The 22753-nt window shown below is 45.0% G+C and overlaps 1 protein-coding gene across 1 annotated transcript; it reads left to right on the forward strand.

Annotated features, from left to right (window-relative positions):
• Positions 1-9300, forward strand: dalrd3 (DALR anticodon binding domain containing 3). Its single transcript, XM_079742161.1, has 13 exons — positions 1-400; positions 2642-2949; positions 3380-3735; positions 4433-4491; positions 4645-4746; positions 4858-4922; positions 5141-5199; positions 5730-5812; positions 5917-6043; positions 6321-6379; positions 6505-6621; positions 6844-6912; positions 7314-9300. Exons 1-13 carry the CDS (start codon positions 152-154, stop codon positions 7431-7433), a joined length of 1773 nt encoding a protein of 590 aa, XP_079598287.1. The 5' UTR covers positions 1-151; the 3' UTR covers positions 7434-9300.
• The last annotated feature ends 13453 nt before the right edge of the window (positions 9301-22753 follow it).

Below are 22753 nucleotides of genomic sequence, written 5' to 3' on the forward strand. Positions count from 1 at the left end.
CAATTGCAGGGGTGCAGGAACGCGTGGACTCACTTATTAGGAACCATAACAGCCATCTACATCCATAAAGACTGATACATCGTATTACGGGCAGCTCGCGATTGCACATAATCCCGACGAGCTGACTTGTTCAGTGTTTAATGTGGACGGGATGGAGAAAATCGAGGAGTCGTCGCCTCTCCGGATCACCCCAACCGTGCAGGCGCTGAGCTTTGCGCTGCGGGGGAAGCGTCCCAATGCTCCCGGTGCCCACAGCGGTCGGGGTCCGGGCGATGTGGACAAATCTGGGGGCGAACCGGTGGACAAGCTGTGGTTCAAGGAGAGCAGCGCCAAGAACCTGCGGAACCGAGATTTCCTCTCGCCGACCACGATGCTCAACACGCTGTATGCTGACGGACAGGTTGGTGTCATGACTGGTCCGCTGAAATTCAGCATTCAATCTAAGTTATATTCTATGCATGTTTACAGTGCTATAGGGGGGCAAATGTTCGTAAAGGTTGGAATGCACCGATTTATAACGTCTTGAGCTGACAGCACGGGACGACACCACTGTTGACATCTAGACACGTGACTATCTCCCTCCCCCCTCTCTCATTTGACGTCTTACAATCTTGGCCAGGACATGCGAATGACGATTTAAAGTTAAGTCTCTAACAGGTTCCCAATGATGCATAAAAGGAAGTAACGTGACGGTTATTGAGTCTCCATGGTTGACTTTAGCAGCGTTGACATTGCAACATCACGCCCGGCCGAACAGCGGCCGCCCGCGGCATCAATTATAGACCCCTGGATGACGGCTCCAATATGGGTCAGAATAACACGCACCCTGCAAGGCAGACGAGTAGAGTAAAGTGGTGGTTGATTAGTATTTCGTCTGATCTAACTCAAAATGTACATTTGCCAGATAGCCTAGATGATGTGAGCTTATGTAGGAGTTGATTGCCTGGTTCTGTGTAGGCCTATCTGTAGGTTTGACCTATTAAATCCAACCACAATGTTTTCTCAAGCGAACATAACTATATGTGCCTGGCGTTTAGCCTGGGTCTGCCCCACCTTTTAAAACACATTTGTATACACTACCGTTTACTTTTAAAGCCCATTTCTAAAGGATAATTTTGGCCAATGACAAAATTGGCCTAATGACCTGTAATTATTTTTGACCTGCAATCAAATCCACTGTTAAAAGCAGCTCAAACTTTGCAGCCTTATGTAATGCCCGTATCTCATGACCTGCAGAGTAATGAAGAGTATTTCCCCCAATCATAGCTGATGGGTGGCTATGCCAGCTGAACTTGTAAAGCCCACCAACTGATGAATGTGTTTTAATACTTTCAGTCTGTACAATGTTAGAACCAAAACACATCCATCATTCATGTATTCTTTAGTCACCACTTACTTATGGTCACCGCTTTCTTTTTATTTATTTTATTTTGGAATATTTATTTTTGGATTTTTATGCTTTACGATAGAGTGAGCTAGAGAGGAAGGTATGGGAGACAGAGGGAAGGACATGGAGCAAAGGACCATGGGCAGGATTGGAACCCGGGTTAGGGATCACCCGCGCTGTGATCAGGACTGGGCCTCTATGCTACGCGCTCTACCCAGTGAACTGTTGGCATTGGTAATACAAGGTCATAGCCAGTGGCGGCTGGTGATCAAAAATGTTCGTGGAACACTGTAATAGACAGATTCATAGCCTACATCCTGACTTGCAGGGCCTGGACAAGCTTACACTGCATATACAGACCTACTTTATGGCCATTCCACCAGCCATTGCTATTTGACCCATTGTTGTTATTCTGATATTGAGAAAAATCATGATCACTGTCCTATAGCGTCCATTTTTTGTGAGTCTCAATGTCTACTTCAAATGCAGTTAGAAATATGGTTTGTTTTATATGCTACAGGCCGAAAGACTAAATTGATATGTAACTTACTTGCTCCTTTTAAGTATAACATTGCTTGGGGAGTCCAATTCCGCTACTGAAAAGGGTGGAAAGTGCTTACAACTCTCTGCTAGTTAGCGATCTATCTCTTCTCTACCTGTAGTTGTGTTGCGCGTATGCTGCTGAAGGAGGTAACCGATTTGATTGATTCGCTGAATTGTCCAATCATGTGGTGATAACAAAAAAGAAAAGCGTTACCATTGGCCTGGGGCGCACACTGGTGCGACCCGAGGGCGAATTTTCTTGCGCCAATGAAAAGCTGTCTGCTTGATAGACAGCAAAAAGTTAGCGAGCTTACATTGACTCCAACGTGGCCGGCGCCCCTGACTTGGAGGAGGGCTTTATTTCGAATGACCAATAACTAGCCTAGCCCAAATCATTGACGTTCAGACGCATTTAGGTTGCTGGCATTGACAAGTATATCACACAAATAAAATATATATATTATACATTCAAGTGAATATTTCACGGAGGGGCGGCGCCCTAGCGCCCTCTATTGACCCACTGCCACTGGTCATAGCATGTAGGTTTCAGTGCACCAGTAGCTCACACTGAGACATTCCCCCTTCGTCCGACCCCAACCCCACCTCCACCTCCGACTGTAGCACCCACCTACACAAGGGAGGACGAGGGGGACCTCATTGAAACACGCACCTAATACGTCTGCTCCCCTCTTGGTCGCTCCTCCCCCCCAGGTACCCCCCACGGTCATGTCCCGGGTGCTCTCCCTGCGCGGGGGCGGGGTCCTGCCCCTGGCGGGGGCCGAGGTGATGGGGGAGGGGCTGCGGCTGAGGGTGGACCGCGCGGCGTCCTTCGGGGCCGTCCTGGCGGGCGGGGCCAGTGAGTACATGAAGCCCTCGGTGCAGCGGCAGGGCCGTGTGGTCATCAACTGCCCGGCGCTGCACCCCAAGCCCCACGGCCCCTCCCCCGCCACGCTGACGCTGGGCCAGCTGAGGACCGTGCTGGTGGCCGACCACACGGGGGCGCTGCTGAGAAGACAAGGGTGAGCTGAATGCTAGACTGGTCCACATGGGGAAGAACTGTCGCCCATAATGAGGATTATAATGCTAATGGGAAGAAGCAAGGGGATGAGGCCGCAAGGGGACAAGTTATCAAGGTGAAAATGCAGCAAGGGACCACGGCAGCCGGTTATGGCAGCAAGGCGACAGGGCAGCTAGGCGTCAAGGGGACAAGGCAGAAGGGTGACAAGGCATCGAGGCGACAAGATGGCAAGTTTACCAGGCAGCGAGGTGACAAAGCAGAAAGGTGACCGCAATTTGACAAGGTGTCAAGGGGACAAGGTATCAAGGTGACAAGGCGGCAAAGGGGACGGGGTAGCATGGGCGCAAGGCAGCACGGTGACTAGGTGACTAGCTGACAAGGGGTCATCCGAGGGCCCACGCCTCTGGTCTCTGCTTCCTCCCGGGCCCCAGGTTCACCGTCTCCTACTGCCCCGTGCTCCCCGAGGGAAGTGACGTCATGGCCTTCCTCCACACGCTGGGCGTGGATTGGCCGACGGTGCCGGCCAGCTGGAGTGGGGCGCAGCGGGAGGAGAGGGTGCAGGAGGCGCTGGCGGGCTCCCCCTACCGGGAGGAGGACGAGCCGGGCCGGGGGAGAGGAGGCGGCGGCAGGGCGAGCCGGGGGGAGGAGGGGGAGGAGGAGGAGGAGGAGGAGGAGGATGTGGAGCAGGTGGGAAGAGAGAAGGACGGAGTGCTGAGGGTCAACCTGAAGAGGGTGTTCCAGGAGGAGGGGCTGGCGGGCTACGACCCCAGCCTCGGCACCTGCACAGGTGAGCAGAGAGGTCGTTCATCTGCTTGTTCGTTCGTTTGCTGCTCATTCTTGCGTTCACTCGATTATGCAGCCATTCATTCAATTATTAATTCACCCATTCACCCATTCATTCAATTGTTAATTGACTAAATGATGCACTCATTGATTCAATTATTAATTTACTCATTCATTCAAGTATTGTTTATTAATGATTGAAATCCACCACACCATTGACTGTACAGCCATGCATGGTAGACACTAAAGAATAATTAGCCCGATTTTGTGCCCGATTTCCCCCTTCCGATTCTGGTCAGCAAAGCCCACATTTGTTGATGGTTCTACTGATTTTTTTGTTGTGAAAAAAAAAAAATGAAAAGAGAGGACCTGGTGTTTTTTCTCCTGACCTTGCACGCCATGTTTGTTATCATTAAAGGCACAATTTTGATTGTTACAGATTGGCAAGAATTCAGGTTTTGAAAATCCGGATTTTGGTTGTTGTGAATGAAAATTGTGTGGTGTGCTCTGTTGGCAAACATTTTTCCTTCAACAATCACAATGACCAGCACAGTTCAATGTATCTTAAACTATCGTTGAGTGTGTTCTCACACGTTTTCTAAATTAGAAAAAGGCTCTTGGCGAGAGCAGAGGACGTAACAAGGATAATTAATAGGTTTCCACTGTTGTGTGTGTGTGTGTGTGTGTGTGTGTGTTTACAGTACAACGAGACAGTGTGTCCCACTTGGCACAGCTGGAGCATGCTGCAGCAGACTGCACGGTAACACGCACACATACGCATTATGTTTTTGGCCTGGTTTCTTGGAAAAGGATTCTTAATCTTGGACCAAGATTTTGGCATAAGTTTACAGCTAACTGCAACAATTGCTCAGTGCAGGAACACTTCATGTTTCGGCTTTTTTTGTCTAAAAAGGAAACCATGGCAACAGTGCTGCACGTGATGTCCTGTCAGGACGAGTTCCGTCAGCAGCAGATAGCAATGTTGTGGAGAGCTTCAGGCGCCAAACACACACAGGTAATGCACACGCACACAAGTAACGCAAAAGGGAAAGCGCACACCCAGAATTAAACTGTTGCCACTTTTCGCAACTTTTTGTTTCCTGATGTTTTTGTTGTGTTTCCTCAGAGACATGTGGTGTGTGGGCCTGTGAAGACACCTGGCACAAACCTTACCGCTGAACAGTACCTCCAGTAAGACTTCTCTATTTATTCACTGTACTGTACCATACAAAACTGTACTAAACTTTACTTTAGTCTACTGTACACAGGAAGACTGGGTGGGGGCTGAAATAGAGCCAAGAGTGATACACGTGGGTCATTTCAGAGAAAGAGAAGGTTGTTTATTAGAAAGGTTGCGACAGGAAGTTTTGTTTATTTATGCTACGCCACTGACTTCCTGTTTCCTGCAGGCTGAGGAGAGGACAGATGAAGGATGCCTCAGAGATGAAGTATGGAGACCAGGTGGAAGGTGTGTGTGTGTGTGTGTGTGTGTGTGTGTTAGTCCTACCATCATCCAACAGGGAAACCAAACCTTGTCTATGTGGGGAAACTCTATGTGGATTACACATTCAGTTTTCCCCACCCAGCTACCGTTTAAAACCAAGATGGCCTGCTGGGTGAATGATATTATCTTACTTTTAAGAAGGAGACTATTTACTATTAAATCATTAAGCATTTGATCGAGAGCAACTAACAGTGATTTGTGCTTTGAATGCTTGTAGTTAGACATTCCTGACACCTTTCACATGGTACAGGCTATAGATTAACTAGTTATTACATAAATTCATCAATGTTCTAATTGAATTGGTTATAGCATTATGGTGTTATGCTGAATTATTATATACTTAAAACATTCTACATGATCATATAAACTGTGCCTTTTGTATATTTGTGTACATGGGTGAGCAACCATTATGTTAGCAGTGGCTTCCTGGCTGAAGATTTCGCTACACATGGAGCTAATTCATGTGACACGTGAAATGTCATGCCTCACCACAGGTCGGACATGGGATGACATCATCAGGGTCATGACCTCTGCCACCATCCGATTCGAGCTGCTGTCAACCGTGCACACCAGTCCTGTGAGTAAAGTGTGTGTGTGTGTGTGTGTGTGTGTGTGTGTCATTTCTCTCTGTTCCACCAACAGCAGGGGAGCTCTGCTATGATTGATGGCTATTCCCCACAGGTCACATTGGATGTCCAGAGGGAAGGGGGCGTCTCCACCAAGGGGCCGAGGGGCGGGGTCTTTGTGATGTATAACTGTGCCAGACTTCACACGTTGTTCGACAGCTATGAGAGGGGGGTGGAAAAAGGTGAGAAGTGTTTCACATGCAGACAAAAGCTATCACTATTTCAGTCAATATTTACACCCTACTTGTAGGCTTCCTTGTGCAAAATGCCTAACCTCTACGTGCTCCTTAATGAGCTGTCTCTGAATGCTCACTAAGTCCCTTTGGATGAGAGCATCGGCCAAATGATGGTAAACATCATTCTCCTGCTTTCCTGTACTTTGCTCGGTGGCCTCTAGGGGGCGTTGTGAACATGAGGTAATTGATGAGTTTCTGATATTTTCTTTTTTCTTTTCTGCAGGACTGTATCCAGAGATACCAGAAGCTTCACAGCTTGATTTCTCTGCTCTTAAAGAAGAGGTACTCCAACACTTGGCTTCTTTGCCGAGAAATCTCTGGTTGTGTTCTATTCTCCGGAATAGTCACCATTATTTGTTTTGTTTATCTGTTGTCCTCTGCCCATTTTCTTTGTGTTTGATTGACAGGGTGAGTGGATTCTCCTCTTCAATTACCTCATCCCATTCTCTGAGCTCCTGGACCAATCGGGACAGTCTTTGGACTGTGAGGGGGGAGGGGCCAGAGTTAACATTAAGACTGAACAGGTCAGTGGAAGATGGACATTACATCACATTATACCCAAAGTTAATCCATGTCATTTGTTGTGGGGAAGAAAAAATGTAAAGTTCCACTCACCTTTCATTTTAACCTTGTCAGATTAAAATGACAGGATTTATTTGTTAAAAGATTAGAGATTGTGTCAAGCCAGTTGAGGATATTGATGAGGGTTATTGATTTGAAGTATTGATGACCTCTGTGTCCATCAGGTGTGCAAGTTCCTGGTGGCCCTCAGTAAAGACTTCAGCTCGTACTACAACAGAGTCCACGTACTAGGGGTGAGTCCTGTCCCTGCATACAGCCACTCTGAAAGATATAACGTCACTATTAACTGTTCATGTCACCAAACTGTTTGGAACCCTTATCTATTCCATATAATACAAATGCATTCAAGGTTCACTCCCTAATGCATAATTATTGTCCGTTCCTTCAATTCATTCTTATGTAATAATAATTGTACACTACAGAGTAAGGATTGATTAAGGGACATTTAAAAACCTTTCGTGTCTTTGAGTGTTTTGTTCTGCTGCGGAGGGAGAGCTGTCCTTCGGCAGAGATCTGTGGTGGAAGAAAATAAGTGAACAGCAACTTGACTGCTTTCACCATTTCATAATTGTTAACCCAACTTGTGCCTCACTCGGAGTGTTTAATATCTATTTCTGTGATTCCTCTCCCCCAGGAGCCCCTGCCTCACCTCTTCAACCAGATGCTGTGTCGTCTGCGGATGTTGCGGGCGCTAACTGATCTCTACCACAGTGCCCTGGAGACCCTGCACCTGCCCCCTATTAGGCAGCTATAGCCGACCCCATACAGCCCTGAGCAGAGCACTATCTGGCGACTACTATTACTACTACTTCCACTACAACACTCTTCTCGTCTGTAAGTGAACAATTTATCTTTTAGGTTAGTGTTTGACACCCCATCACCACCAGTCGCTTCACCAAGAAGATGAATCGATATGATTTCCTTTTGCCCTCAAGCTATACCCACCTAGATGACACACTGCCACCTAATAAAGCACTCATAAAACGTTGGCTCCCAAAGTACGAAGCGGTTTATTTGGGCTTTCTTAGCCCCCCGGCTGCCTTTAAGATATTACTTCTGCCACTTATTGCCAAATATAAAAGAGTTTTAACACGTATTGAGGCCAAGTTTTGCCGTTTTTAATGACCAATATGTGTCTCGATTTTATTATGATACCCCTTAATTACCCCTCACCCATTCATTAAACCTCTTCACCCTCTATGCACAATTTGTTGTTTCCACCAGACTATTTCCCCAGCAGGCTAGCTAGGCTATGCTAAAGCAGACCTAGTCAGCAGTCAATACTTCCCACCCACAGCTTAGCTTCTCTTAGCTTCCTAGCTACTGCTTGCTATTGTTAGCTTGCCTAGCATGAACCTGGTTTTGTCTTGAGCTTTGTGAAACTCCAAATGCACCGCTTTTATCACTCCCAATTTAGCATTTATGTATAACATTTAAGGATAAATAAGAGGATTCTTTAAGTGTTATCTGATATCCACAAACCATTTCCCTCGATTTTCCACGCCGTATAGAAGTTCACCTTGTATTTGAGGATGACCTACATATATATATTAGAAATATTTATTGTTGGTTTCAAAATAATTGTACAGAATTTTGCTTATTTAAGTCTTAATGCTCTATTTCTTGAGATAATTATATTAACGTACTCTCCTCTTGCTGTGGTCAAACAATTGCCAAATGTTTTTTGCTATCAAGCTTGTTTGTATCATGAATCCAATGGGGTTCTACACACGATTGAAAGGTAGTCAGGATTAAAGACCAGTATTGTGGGAAATGTGCCATATTGGTAGAGAAATGCATGAATTTGGCATGAGGAGAATATGCATATATTAAGCCTTGTCTCCCAAAATGTGATTTTCAACTGTTGGTTTGGGTTTTGTTAAGTTCTCTAAAAGTGTATTACAGTTTGAGTTGATGAAGTGTCCTATTTACCTTTCTTTTCTTTTAAACATGCACATTCTATGATTTCTCAGAGAAGATGCCTTTTTGTGGCACAAGTCTTTCTTTGTGTATCCATGTCTGCCAATGTCTGACGTCACTTACGTTGAATGAACCAAATGGTGCTCTCTCTGTGGAAAGAAATGACTTTAGATCGGAGGGTATTTTCAGTGGAGGAAAGGAATGTTCCGGTAAAAGCTTGGCAGTGTTATCTCCTACGCCCTGTTCCTTACCATGTGCTGGATGCTGTTATGAATACAGGGTAGAGAATGAAATGGTCATTCTCATTATCTTCTCATGTTGTACTGCATATATATGTTAGGTTGAATACCCCGCATGCATCACACAACAGTCCTCCTCACACGCACGCACACACACACAGATACAGACAGACGGACTCTTCAGGATGCTGCTGTTTAGCTCACTGGTTTTTTCCAAAACAGCAAAGTGTGCATTCAAATAACCAGGATGTGTGCCAATTTAAAAGCTATGTGAACATTTTGTAGTACAGAATTATATTGTTGTTGCCTATCTGAAGAAGAATAACCCTCATGAACATCTGAGCCTTGAGTTGATGAAGTTGACTGTATATTGTTGTAGTATTTATACAAATAGGAGCAGCACCATTACATTGAATAATGGCACCTGCAACCATCAATGAAATCATTCAACACTCGATGGCATCTCCCTAACGTGTAAACTAAGGACCAGTAAACACATTTCCACATCTATGTTGGTGAGTTTGTTTTCATTGTTCCCTGAAGTTGTGCATAGCAACAGGTTACCTTGCTACCAGGTAGCTTTCGTCCCGAATCCAAAGTATATATCTATGACGTTGTCACTAGTTTTCAGATTTCAACCTGGAGGAATTCGAAATAAGAAGAAAAACGGACAACCCTTTTATTGATCCCTTCTCTCTCGACTTGTTCCCAGAAGGATGTTTCATTCTTTAAAGTCACAATGTGTGAGATTGAGCCGCTCCCAGTTCAGGTAAAAAGGGAAAAAAATAAATTTGAGCCCCCCTCCTTTCTAGTTTCAGAATCTTTTCATGACTTTGAAAATGCAGAGGATCACTCGATATCCAGACAGCATAGTTTCCAAGCAGTTATATTTTAAACTAAATATTTGGGTCCCTATTCAGTATTTTTTTCTTTATCTTCTGCAGAGATCTGTATAACGCCTAGATCATGCCTTCTCCCTTGCCACTGCGGTAAGCAGGCCTATCTCCACACACAGACTGCACCGTCGGACAGACATGAACTCTGCCGCGCTATAGATAGATTTTATCTTGTACTCCCCCCCCCCCCCCCCCCCCCCCCCCCCCCGAGGCCATGAACGCACACGTTGGGTTCTCTCCCCGGTTTCTGGTTGGATGGTAATGCAGCATTACCTTCCAGTACAATGAGCAACTGGTAGGCTGTGATACAGTACGTCACGTTAAGGGTGAGGACAATTCAAAGGTTCGGAAATCAAAAGTCCAACGGTATATTCACAATGCTTTTCATTTGCTCCCTAAAACTTGTCACGCTAAACAAGCCGCCGTAGTAGCAGGGGCGTCACCATCAAACCAACGGGATGCTGCTCTCTCTTTAGAGTCTACTGGGGGGCGCTTTCTTAGGTCATCCAGGATGGCTGTTACCCAGAATGCCTCAGCTTCCGCAGCAGCCTACAGATCAGGTGAACAGCTGTAACGTCAAGCACTGACTCTTTCTTGTATAGCCACAGTTGACTTTATTAAGAGTTGAATAGAGTATCTCTCAGGAATTAATTCAGTTCATTATTGACGTTCAGTGATGTCACTGATGTGCATATGGTGCATCATAATATAACCAGTAAATATGATGTCATAAATTTGATGTAATGTTTTGCTTATATATGTATACGATTATAATTAAGCCCTAAGGCAATGTGAACCAACCCAACATGCAATGCTACAAAATATACGGACAAAACATAAGCAGGACTACATATAACACTATGAAAATAAATTCCTATAGACATACAGTCATCTTACATTTATGTTGAGATTAGCTGTGTGTGTGTGTGCGTGCGCTCCATCTGAAAGGTGAACGAGAGGTCACTGTTAGATTTTCTCATTTGAGGAGTATTCTGGAGCTGCTCACACTGTTGGACAGGGACCACCGCTGGGGCTGTGAGTGTGTTTAATCTCCATTGATGTTGCTTTTTATTTGATGTGATGATCATCAAACTGCACTGCTGAAAATGTATTCATCGTGCCAATTATTCTTCATATGTGGAAAAAAAAAAAAGTGACTGTGGGTGTGACCGTTCGTGTGCTTGCGTCTGCTTTTGCTTCGGTCCGCGTCTGTGTGATTACATGCACACATCCAATGTGTGTGTCCCTTTATTAAAAGTAGGACACACGGGTGCCTGGGCATGTGTCCAGTTATAAAATTAGGCCACTGTGTGTGTGTGTGCGTGTGTGTGCCACACCTACATCTGGCGCAGTTGTGGTAACAATGTACATTTGTCACTGCGCGTGTGTCCTTTAGATCGGAGAAATCCCAGAGTCTCTCTGCTCGCGAGGGACACACTAATCAAATGGACAGTCTGGCCTACCAACGAGGTCAGCCCGCCGTGGTGACGTCTTTGAGTGCAGTACACAAAGTTCCCCACATGGGGGTGGTCTCTCGACGTGAATTTCTTTTATGGTTCAGCCCAACCTGTGTCTCACGCTGAAAGACACAAACGGGAGGTAATTTACTTTTTGGATTATTCTCAATCAATTGGATTAATTTTGATGAAAATAAATCATAACCATTTTAATATTGAATTAAATGTTTTGTTTTTAAAGTAATTAAATTAAGTAGTTTTTATACGTAATACAATATCCTATAATCATGATGTTGTGGATGTGTGTGTCTTTGTCTTAACGATGATAAACATACTGATCGTGCATTTGTAAAAAACAAACTAATCTAAAACACATATTTTATCTCACTTGACACAGATCAGTCTTCTAAGGACAACGTTTTTTTTCTCCCTCTCTTCTATTCAGTCTTTTTTTTTTTGCTGTCTGGTGCCTTTGGGTCTTCTCTATTCACATGCCCAGCCAATCAGAACGTCCCATCTCCCAGATCCATGTTCAGATGTCAATCAACCCCCCCTCAGGCACCGGGCTCGGGCTGCAAGGAGACAATAGAGGCCGAGAGAGAGAGAGGGAGGAAGAGGGAGAGGCAGACATGAAAGTGGGTAAAACACACACACACACACACACACACACACACACACAGTTGGATGTAAGAAAGAGGTGAGGAGGGGAGGGAAGGGGGGAGTACAGAGTAATCGCTGAGAGCAAATTTAGAGCATTGAAGAGGATGAATGAATCGGGTCAGGGACGCCCCTGAGTAGAGGGAGAGAGAGAGAGAGAGAGAGCGAGAGAGGGGGGAGAGAAGGGGAGGGAGAGACAAAATGATGGCCAGGGACCTATAGAGGGTAAGGGAGATCGAGATAAAGAGACAGAGTGAGAGAGAGAGAGGGCAGACTGGGGGAGAGTTGGGGTGGGGGGGGGGTGTACAAATGAGAAATAGAGCAAACAGAAAGAGAGAGAGCAGAATGAGCTCACCACACAGACAGGAGAACGGCGAGAGAGAGAAATAGGGATGTGTGACTAATGGGAATACAGGAGCAGGAAGAAAGAAAGCAAAAGGGTTAGAGAAAGGGGCATTTTTTTCTTCAGGTGTTAGTTGTCACAGACCATAAGAAGAGGGGTGACAGATGGATGACAGATGGATGACGGATGACTGAAGGATGGGTGGATGGTGGATAACGTGTGCGTACTGCTTTAGATAACGGTGCTCGACTACTAGAGAGATGCGGACAGTGAAAATAGACTTTAGTGTGTTGTCGAACTGAGAACACACACACACACACACACACACACACACACACACACACACACACACACACACACACACACACACACACACACACACACACACACACACACACAACTTTACTCTCTCTCTCTCTCTCCCTATCTTGATGGCTCCCTCCATCCATATAAAGTTGGTCCATAGACCCTTTGCCATTCCTCCAATAAAACGATCCACCCTGCAGTATCTGCCTCTCCATCTTATCTTCTGCCAGCAGTGTGTGGAGCCGGGCCGGTCCACTGCAGGGCCATACGTTCCCAGTGGGCACCGTTGCAGTGTGTTGTATTGTACGAGTATGTTATCACTCTTGCAGTACAATAACAGAACGGTGCTGACCCACTCACAACCACTTCTACTGCACTGGTTAACGAGGAGACAACCGGAGTGCTCCCACCGTTGCGCTGTTCCTCAGTGGGAATGATGTTGTTCCACACTGGGAGGGGGTCGTGTGTGTGTGTGTGTGTGTGTGTGTGTGTGTGCGCGCCCCCGCACACGCACGCGCATCGCCATGTGAACATGTGTGTCTAGGAGTGGGATCAAAAAGATGAAAGAGAAATGAGTACCTCAATATGGCGGGCCGTGAAACATTTAGACCCGTCTTTATCTCCCCAGCAGGGGGCAGGGAGAGTGCACCTTGCTGTGGGGCCTTCTCCTCCCAACCCCTCCTCCCACCACCCCAGCAAACAACATCTGCCCGTCTGGGAAGACACTCCAAACTGACTTGAATACAAGTGTGTGTGTGTGTGTGTGTGTGTGTGTGTGTGTGTGTGAGAGTAGACATGGGGAATGAAATGGAATACATTATGATTCTCTGCACAGGCTAATTGTTGAGAACCCTGTACGTTTTCTGAGGCTACGGATCGAGGTATAGGGATAACTGTGTGTGTGTGTGTGTGTGGTGATCTATGAGTGTACGATGAAACGTGTCATAGATACTGTCAGAGAGCACTAACCCTCTCATTTTGGTCTCACTTTAAAGTCCAAATGTGTACGATTTGAGCTCCTCCCAGGTAGTAGGCGGACATTTTAATATTCCTAAAGCACAACAACCGCGTTCCGTCCACTCTAATTGGCTGGTCAACTGTGTGACACTAACGAGCATAGCTCGGCTGGCTGGGTGGCTGAGCGGGAGGGGATTGGGGAGTGGCGATCGGAAGACACTTGTAGACAAAATGCAGTATTTATGTTATGGGATGGGATTTTATTTATAGCATTATTTCAATCACTATCAATCAGAAACTTGTGCAGATATTTTCTGGTTATTTTAAGCTATAAGCTAGTTGGTTAGCTAGGTACACATTTTAGGACTTTAAACACTCTTTGTGGTATGCTTCACAATAAGAGCGTAGCAGATATCTGACACGCTCTGAAGGTGGCCTGGAGGAGGGCAGGCCGACCTGGGAGGTCTGCATCATATACATACCCTCCCTCCATCACAGCGAAGGAGACGGACACCTTTTTAATTGGATCAACAGCCGATTCACCAGCTGTCAGACTCTTATCTGCTCCCTCTCCTTGACCTCTGACCTTCGTCTCTCACTCTTTCACTCCTTTCTGCTCTTCCACCTGACCTCTTTCTTTGTATTGTCAAAAATGTTCACTTGTTCTCTCTTTTCTGTCTTTCTATTGCTCCCTCTCTTCTGTCTTACTCTTGTCTTCTTCTGTCTTTCTCTGTTTCTCTTACCCTCTTCCTCCACGGTCTCCCTTTTCTCGCTGTCTCTCTGTCTAAATATCTATTTTCCTCTTCCTGCCCTCATCTCTTTTCTGTAACTCCACCTCTCTCTCAGCCATAAGGTCCCTGCTCCCTATCTATCTCCCAGTCCCTCTCTCTTTCCATTGCACATGACCTTTTCTTGCCTTTCTGCTCTTTATCCTTTTAATCAGTCTCTCTCTATCTCGCCCTCTCCAGCTTTCTCGCTCTCACCAGCTCTCTCTCTCTCTCTCTCTCTCTCACTCTCACTGGCTCTTTCTCTCTCTCACTGGCTCTCTCTCTATCTCTCTGGTTCTCTCTGTCTCTCTCGCTCTTTCTCTGTCTCTGTCTCTGTCTCTGGCTCTATCTCTCTCTCTGGCTCTCTCTGGCTCTATCACTCTGTCTCTCTACCTCTCTCTCTCTCAAGCTTTATCGTTCCTTTCTATCTGTAAGCTCAGGATCTGAGTGTCAATGTGTGTGTAAAAGTGAGCACACAGGCAGGGACACGCACGCACGCACACACACGCAGACACACACAGACACACTCAAAGACACGGACACACACGCAGACAGGGACACAACCGCAGACACACAAAGACACACAAAGACACGGACACACTAAAAGACATGGACACACACACGGATACACACGCAGACAGATACACAAGCAGACACGGACACACTCAAAGACAGGGACACACTCAAAGTCACGGACACACACGCAGACCCGCGCGCACAAACAAGCACACACCTACCTATCATTCACATATTCACGCATGCAGACTTTCCTCTGTTTCCCACTCCCTCCCTACTCACAACCACACACGATTATCTCAGGCATTGTACCACACATACATCCTCTGTGTCAATATGTGAAACGCAAGCCGAATCCAATTAGAAATGGGGATATTTTTTTATACAACGTTACCTGCATATACTCTCTTGTCCCTGTGTATTCAAACCTGCGTTCTCTGTCTATCTCGCGCTCTCTCTCTTGCTCTATCCAACACACAGACCACCACACACAGGCACAACCCCCCCCACACACACACACACACACACACACACAAACACACACAATCTGTCATGCATATCGAGACGTGCATTTCTGATCCCGCGTTGTGACGGGGGAGCAGCAGGGGGCACGGGGGGGCTGCTGAAGCACCCCTGCTGTGCGACCACTCCTGTCATCTGGAGGTGTGTGTGTGTGTGTGTGTGTGTGTGTGTGTGTGTGTGTGTGTGTGTGTGTGTGCGTGGGGGGGGGGTGGTAGAGGGAGGCAGAAAGGCCAAGGTGTGCGTTGGGTATGTGTGGCTTGGGAAGGGTCTGTGTGTGTGTGTCCCTCTGTCTCTTCTCGTGTGTGTGTGTGTGTGTGTGTGTGCTAGAGGTGGTAAATGTTGTTCTTACAGACTCGGACTTTTGTATCTCTAATCTTTCACTCTTTCCCTCTCGCTCACACCCGGCACGTCATTATTCTGCTTCGTCTATCGCTCTATCTCTCTTGGACGCTCTTAAACTCTCTCACACACGCACACGCACGCACACACCCCCCCTGAGCCCGGCTCTACCACGCTTCATGTTAAGCATTTTATCCCAAGTAATTGCAGTGATTTTACATTTACATTTACATTTAGGGCATTTAGCAGACGCTTTTATCCAAAGCGACTTACAATAAGTGCATTTGTTACAATAAGTACATTTGTCATAAGAAGTGAAACAATATATCGCTGTCGGTACAGTAAAGACGTTCATAGAACCAAGTGCAAGTATTACAATCGCTCGGCTAACCCATTCCCCGTGTAAAGCAGCGATAGCAGCTACTGTAGATGCTACACAATTAAGTACCTTGAATAAGTGCAATGTACAAGTGCCAGGACGTACAACATTCAATGGTGGCTGTGCATTGGTTTCTATGCAGAGTCGAGATGAACTCTGAACAGGTGAGTTTTGAGTCTTTTGCGGAAGCTGGTGAGCGACTCTGCGGTCCTGACATCGGTAGGGAGCTCGTTCCACCACTGAGGTCCCAAAACAGAAAAGTTGTGACTTTGCTGATCGACCTTTGCTTGCTCTTATATGTATTTTGATACATATTGCCGATAACTTTGATTTAGGAGCAGGTGGAGGTCCGAGCATCTTGCCCTGAGGCTTCCTTCAGGTATCCCCAATGCAGACATTGAGAATTGAACCCAGTGCCTTAAGGCTGGCAGTGCACACCCTGAACACAAACCAGCCTAACCCTAACAGCCTAGCAACTGGCAGGAGCTATTAACTTTACACTTAAGGTCACCCCGGAGGAGGAAGTGAGACACTGCTACTTGTGGCTTCTGCTACAATGAATCCTTGCATCAAAGTATTTTGGGCATGCACACTTTCACTTACACATCTGAATGTAAACTTATTTGCCTCTAATCAAATTAATATAGATTTACGTAGATAGCGCCGTTACAAAGGGCCAGCATCGTACAGCACCCCACACTCCTAAGCCCTCTTTAGGGGCAAGGAAAATACTATTTTCAAAATGTATAAAAACAAAAAAAAGATTCATTGTACCTCTTGTTTTCTGATCCGAGCATGCGCCCCCCCCCCCCAATCAGAGTGCTTGAATGACGAATGGCTGTTTGAACGACAGCCCCTGACAAAGAGGCTCTATTCCTCCAGCAGCGATACAAAGGAGCCCCCCTCGTTCACGGCTCCGCCGGTGCTTAAGGTAATGTGATGGAGGTGACGGCCAATTGGCGGGAATTGACTGTAATGGAGGTGAATTGACTGATCCTCAGAAGACGGCATGCCCGGACGATCTCTCTCTTTCTCTAACACAGATCCCGGGGGAGAGAGACAGGGTGAGAGAGAGAGGGAGGGAGGGAGAGATCTTCACTTGGATCCAGCGACATGTGGTAAAAGGTTTAATGACAGGCTAAATGGTACCGATTTTTTTCTGCCAATCATCTTGCCAGAATTATTCTGCATCAACATAATCATCTGTCCTGGTTCACCCCCACTTTGACTGAGTACACTTAGGATGATGAGTTAAAAAAAACGTTTTTACCTCAAAGAAGTAAAGGTGTAGGTCTAATGGAAGCAGAGCGAACACGCCTTGAGAATAGCTAATCAGTCGAGTCCTTTGTTCTCGGTTCATAGATAGGGTATCCTACCCTCAGTCTACTCTATTCTACATTGTTCTGTTTCTTTATTCTTTATTATTTGATTCTGTCCTATTCTGTCCTATTGAATTATATTATATTGTATACCGTTTTATGCTTTTCTATACTGTTGTTTATTAATTTCTAATATACGCTATTCTGTTTGATTCTAAAATCTCATATCAAATTTGAAGCGGTTCTGTGCTGTTTAATACTGTTCTGTTCCATGTTGTTATTTTGTATTCTATTATATAGTGTTGAGTTTGATTCTATAATCTCATTCTATTATATACTATTATATTATTTTTTTGGTGTGTCTGCTGTCTCTCTTCACCCTTTAACACAGAACCCAATCCCACACAACCCATTGAAGAAGTTGGGAGCAATTGGTTTGTCCTCTTGGTGTCAGACGACAGCAGGGTCAGTATGGAGAATGGATCCAAAACCTTGAATCGCGTTTGTACGTTTGTTCACAGACAGAGCAACGAAGTGAGCCCTTCTTAGGCTTCCACGTGGACTGGAGGCTGGCAGCCAAGAATTGTGGGTAAGCGAACAAGTGGTAAAATATTGATGTCCTTGAGTTAAACACAAGAACCCCTCCCCTCCCAGGCGGCTGGGTACAGCATCAGATCTGGTATGTGTACTTCATCCTAACACTGACAGTTTGCCACGGCAACACAGGAGAGGGAAAATAAGAAAGCAGTGACTTGAAAGCGGTAAGTGAAATGAAACAAAACGTCCGTGCGCGGAGAATCGAATTTGACTCGACGCAATACCCAGCGCCGCTTTCCTTCAAGGACGGCCGCTCCCGCAGTCGCTGCTCCCACTGGAGTGAGACGCTGCATGAATAGCGGGCAGCTCGCACGTAGACACTAGGAGCTACAAGGCTCCTCCAAAGATTCCTCGTTCATCGGGATTCTCTTATTTATTTCACTCCTTTCTGTATACATTTCTTTCTCTTATTTCTTTCGCTTTTTTATTAATTCTTTCTTTTCTGGGTCTCCTTTTTAGTTTTTTAGTTTTTTTTTTCCAGTATCTCTCTGGTCTTATTTTTGATTTGTCTTTCTTCATCTTCTTTTAGTTTTTCCAGGTATAAGGCCCTTAAGTATTAGATGAGCTTGCATTTCGCCCATTTGCTCTTCAGCTTTACATTCAGTACATTCAAGTGACGATTAGTCTGTAATCCATCGCCTTGCATGTAATCCCATTACATGTGATCTGTTCCCTTCCACCTCCACCATGTAACAGGAGATATCCATTTGACTCAATTAGGTGTGATATTCAGCCTGCCAGCCCAGCCGGCCAATCAGCCAGTCAGTCAATCGGCACTCAGTCAGCCAGCAAGCCAGTCGGCCAGCCAACCAACAGAGATCAAGAGGTTCCAGGCAGATAATCCAACGCCTATAGCCAACTAGAGAAAACTTCCCGCAGAGCTACACTGATCCAAGACCAAATTGGTTCTTCTGATCCTATCCATGAGAGCCAAATTGACTGGGTTCCAGTAGCAGTGGGATTTACATGCTCTTCTACTGCAAGTATAGAGGGACACACAGGGTTTATCAGATCACGTTCCACCACTCTGCCCTTCCTAATCCACATTGAGGATGAAGGTTAGCTTGAGCTAAATCTTCATAGGATCTGAAGACATGCATTGTCTCCTCCTCCTCCTCCTCCTCCTCCTCCTCCTCCTCCTCCTCCTCCTCCTCCTCCTCCCTGACTCTTGTACTACACCGCCCCTAGCCCAGCCGACTATCTGCGTTGTCATACTGGAATATGTAGTGCCGGGCAAGTTGCCCATCTGGATGCATTGTATTGTATTAAATTACAGTCTATGTATCATCCTTCTTAATAGACGTCCAAATCTGAGTGCTGTATTTTACAATGTCTCTGATATGTAAACAGGGAGAAGATTCAAACACATCTTTAACCATAAAATGGTTTTGTTACTAGCTGCTGTTGGCTGTGCCGGGCCACTCTTAAATATATGATTTGGTGGAGATGAATGGAAGAATGTCTTTAATAGCACACTGGTCCTCAAATGGGGAAGTGTGGGTGTGTGCGTGTGCGTGTGCGTGCGTAAAAGTCATTCTGAGGACATTCGATTACTGCCCTTTGTACGTTTTTATTGGTAGTGATCTCCCCCCTTCTCCCTTGCCTCACCCCCTGCTGTCAGGCTCTTAACTGTATTAACATTCTGGTCATCTTTACTCCCCCTAGAATAACATCATAACTAGCTAAATAGTACTCTCTCTCTCCCACTGTGTGTCTCTCTCCCCATTCAGTACAAATCTGTTAATAGGCGCTACACTACACGACCGTGTCCCCGGCATGTGAATTATTAAAGGCGAATCATTTGCTCTTTAATCACAGCATCGTGATGAATACTTAATGTGGAGCCATGTGTCGGGTAAAGCTAAACCGTCTTGAGTTAGCTAGCAAGCTAGCTAGCCAGCTATAGAGAGCCAACAAGTATACAAAACTGTAAATAACGGTAAAATAAGATGAAAATATAAAAAAGAATATAAATAGAATGAACTACCATCATTTTTTTTATTTTTGTGCTTTTTATATTAATTTTATTTACTATTTTCAGTTATTCTAGTTTTATTCTTTTATCTTTTTTTCCTTTCTATTTTTGGTTATTTACAGTTTGGCACAATGGTGATATTTGTTATTCTGCCAGTATGCGTGCTGTTGTGTTGACATGATGTGTGACACATTCATGCTGTTAGTGTGCGTTGTGTGTTGTGTGGGTGAGGAGAGATGATAGAAACAGTGTTTGTTGTGGGAATCCAAGTGTCCTGAGAAAGATGCATGGATATTTATACATGTTATTTATAGCTGCGGTGCATAATTTAGTTTTTATAAATGTAATCTCTGGCTGTGTCTGTCCCTACAGTGTCTTCCCCCTTCTCAGTCTCTCTCTCTCACTATCACTTTCCTTCTCTCTCTTTCTCTATAGTTCAATGTTACTTCCATCCCTGATGATATTCATGCTGTTCATAATCCTCCCTTCTCTCCATCATATCTCTGTTCCCTATTGTTATTAGTATTTCTCTCTCTTTATTTCTATGTCTCTCCCTCGTTCGTACTCAATTCATTTCCTCAATACTCGTTCTCTCCCCATGTCTCATTCTCAGGCTCGGGTTTTATCTGATTTGATATCTGTCTCGAACATTATCATAACTCTAATCCTAGCCCTGCCCCTCTTGCTCTCTCTCTCGCTCTCTCTCGCTCTCGCTCTCTCTCTCTCTCACTCACTGCTGTGAACTTTACCTCGGTTACTCAGCATCACTCTCGCTCAAGTGTGTGTGTGTGTGTGTGTGTGTCCCACTCTCTATTCAATGATTTGGGTCACTGGCTGACTAAAAGACTATACACAGCTGGCCTATAAAACCTACCACACACACACACACACACACACACACACACACACACACACACACACACACACACACACACTGTATGTGTCTCTGCCTGCTTGTCTTGTAGTTTTCCTCGTCTACATCCTGCGTCGTTGTCTTCTCTCTCTCTCTCTCTCTCTCTCTCTCTCTCTCTCTCTCTCTCTCTCTCTCTCTCTCTCTCTCTCTCTCTCTCTCTCTCTCTCTCTCTCTCTCTCTCTCTCTCTCCACAAACAAAACTCTGTGACCTGAATATAAAAGTGTGTGTTGTGTAGTGTGTTTTGAATGATGTTATTAAAGGAGTTTATGCACTAGTGTGTAATTATATGAAGCTGTATGTCTTCCTGTATTCAGCTATTCACAGGTGTCTATAGTTACCTATTTAAAGATTCACGATTATTCCGGATTGGTAATACTTATGGATGAGCCTTTGATGGCACAAAATATATATATTTTTATGACATTTAGTATTATTTGAAAATGGCTGAGTTATGCCAAATTTGAAATATGCTAATTAGACAAATCCGCTTCAGAAGGTGACAGGAACTTTAAACTTGTCATGCACATAGAGGACATCTCCCTTAACAAGTGTAGCAAGTTGTGTGTCAATGGCTTGGTGGATGCTTTTCAGTGTCATTGAGACAGCGGGAATCTAACCACTGACCCAGAACTGCGATTGGTCAGATAGACGTAACAGCTAATGACAACATTGAACTCTCGTGCAGGCTCGAACAGAGTGACACACACACACTTTTAAGGAGTTTTTCACCCGCTCCATATCCTTGCTTGCCCTAACAAGTTCGTGCAGCGTTGCGGCGTGCTTGTTGTTTTGTTTCCGGTGCAGCTAGATCTGGTATGGTGTCGTTTTTTTTTGTGTTTTTTTTTTTTTTTAATGTGACTTGTTGTTGCTAGACAGCAGGTGAAAAAACTACAACGTTTGCCAAGCCAAAAGAGCGTTAATCGTGCGATAAAAAAAATAACGCCGTTAAAATTGGTTTGCGTTAACGCCATTAATAACACTAAACTGACATCACTAATATATATATATATATATATATATTTTTTTTTTATATATATCCTTTTTTTTTTAAGACGCAATTTACTTAACAAGAAAGGAAACATTATAAACATACACCTCATATTAGTATAAGAAAACAATGGTGGAATTAAGAATTTTTTACTGTCTGCCTGTCCCATAGACGGTATTGAGGTCTGATCATGATAACCTAAAATGAAGTGATTGATGAAGTACACATGAAGTACACATGTTGTTAATGTAATGTTTGGTGTTGCTGAGAGGGCAAGGAGCATGATGTTTGATTCAGCGCAGTCGCTGGTTTGACTGATCCCAAACTGGCAACCACAATGATGACGATCCCGGTACATGACGACGCTAAACGAAGCTCGCTACCTTTGTCCGACATCGCCTCTCTCCCGCTCTCTCCCCCAGGGCCGGTTCTAGCCCTTTGGTAGTCCTAGGTGAGATTGAGTTTTGCGCCCCCCGTTCCCATAGCGAGCGGAGCGTTGTCCTGTTAATTGACATTACTATACTAAACATCACTGAAGACACACATTAACTGATTTACCTTTACTTTGCTTAGCAGTTTTTTCACCCACTTATAGCTCTACTATACTATGTTGAAATTGAATAATGTGTGATGCATGTATAACAAACAGAAAAGCTTCAGAACATTTTCTACATTTACAACATTGAGACAGTTAAGTAAAAGTAGAAATGTGGTAAGTGTGTAAGCTTTACTTTGACTGTTTCAGTGAGTATACTTAATTAGTAGTAAAATAATTGCGGCAAATCATGTTCAAAGAGGTACGGATAAAAACCGTAAGTGTTATAAATGCATACAGTTGCTTGTGTCTCTGTGGCAAAACTACTCTATCAACCGCAAAGCAGGGCCCCAAAATGATCCTGCTTAGGGCCCCCGGGTGTACAGGGCCGGCCCTGCACTGACCATTGCAGTGTTTAAGCAATGCCATACCAGGTAGGGCATTAAAA

The sequence above is a fragment of the Pollachius pollachius genome, assembly GCF_949987615.1.
Source record: "Pollachius pollachius genome assembly, chromosome: 8".
NCBI lineage: Eukaryota > Metazoa > Chordata > Actinopteri > Gadiformes > Gadidae > Pollachius > Pollachius pollachius.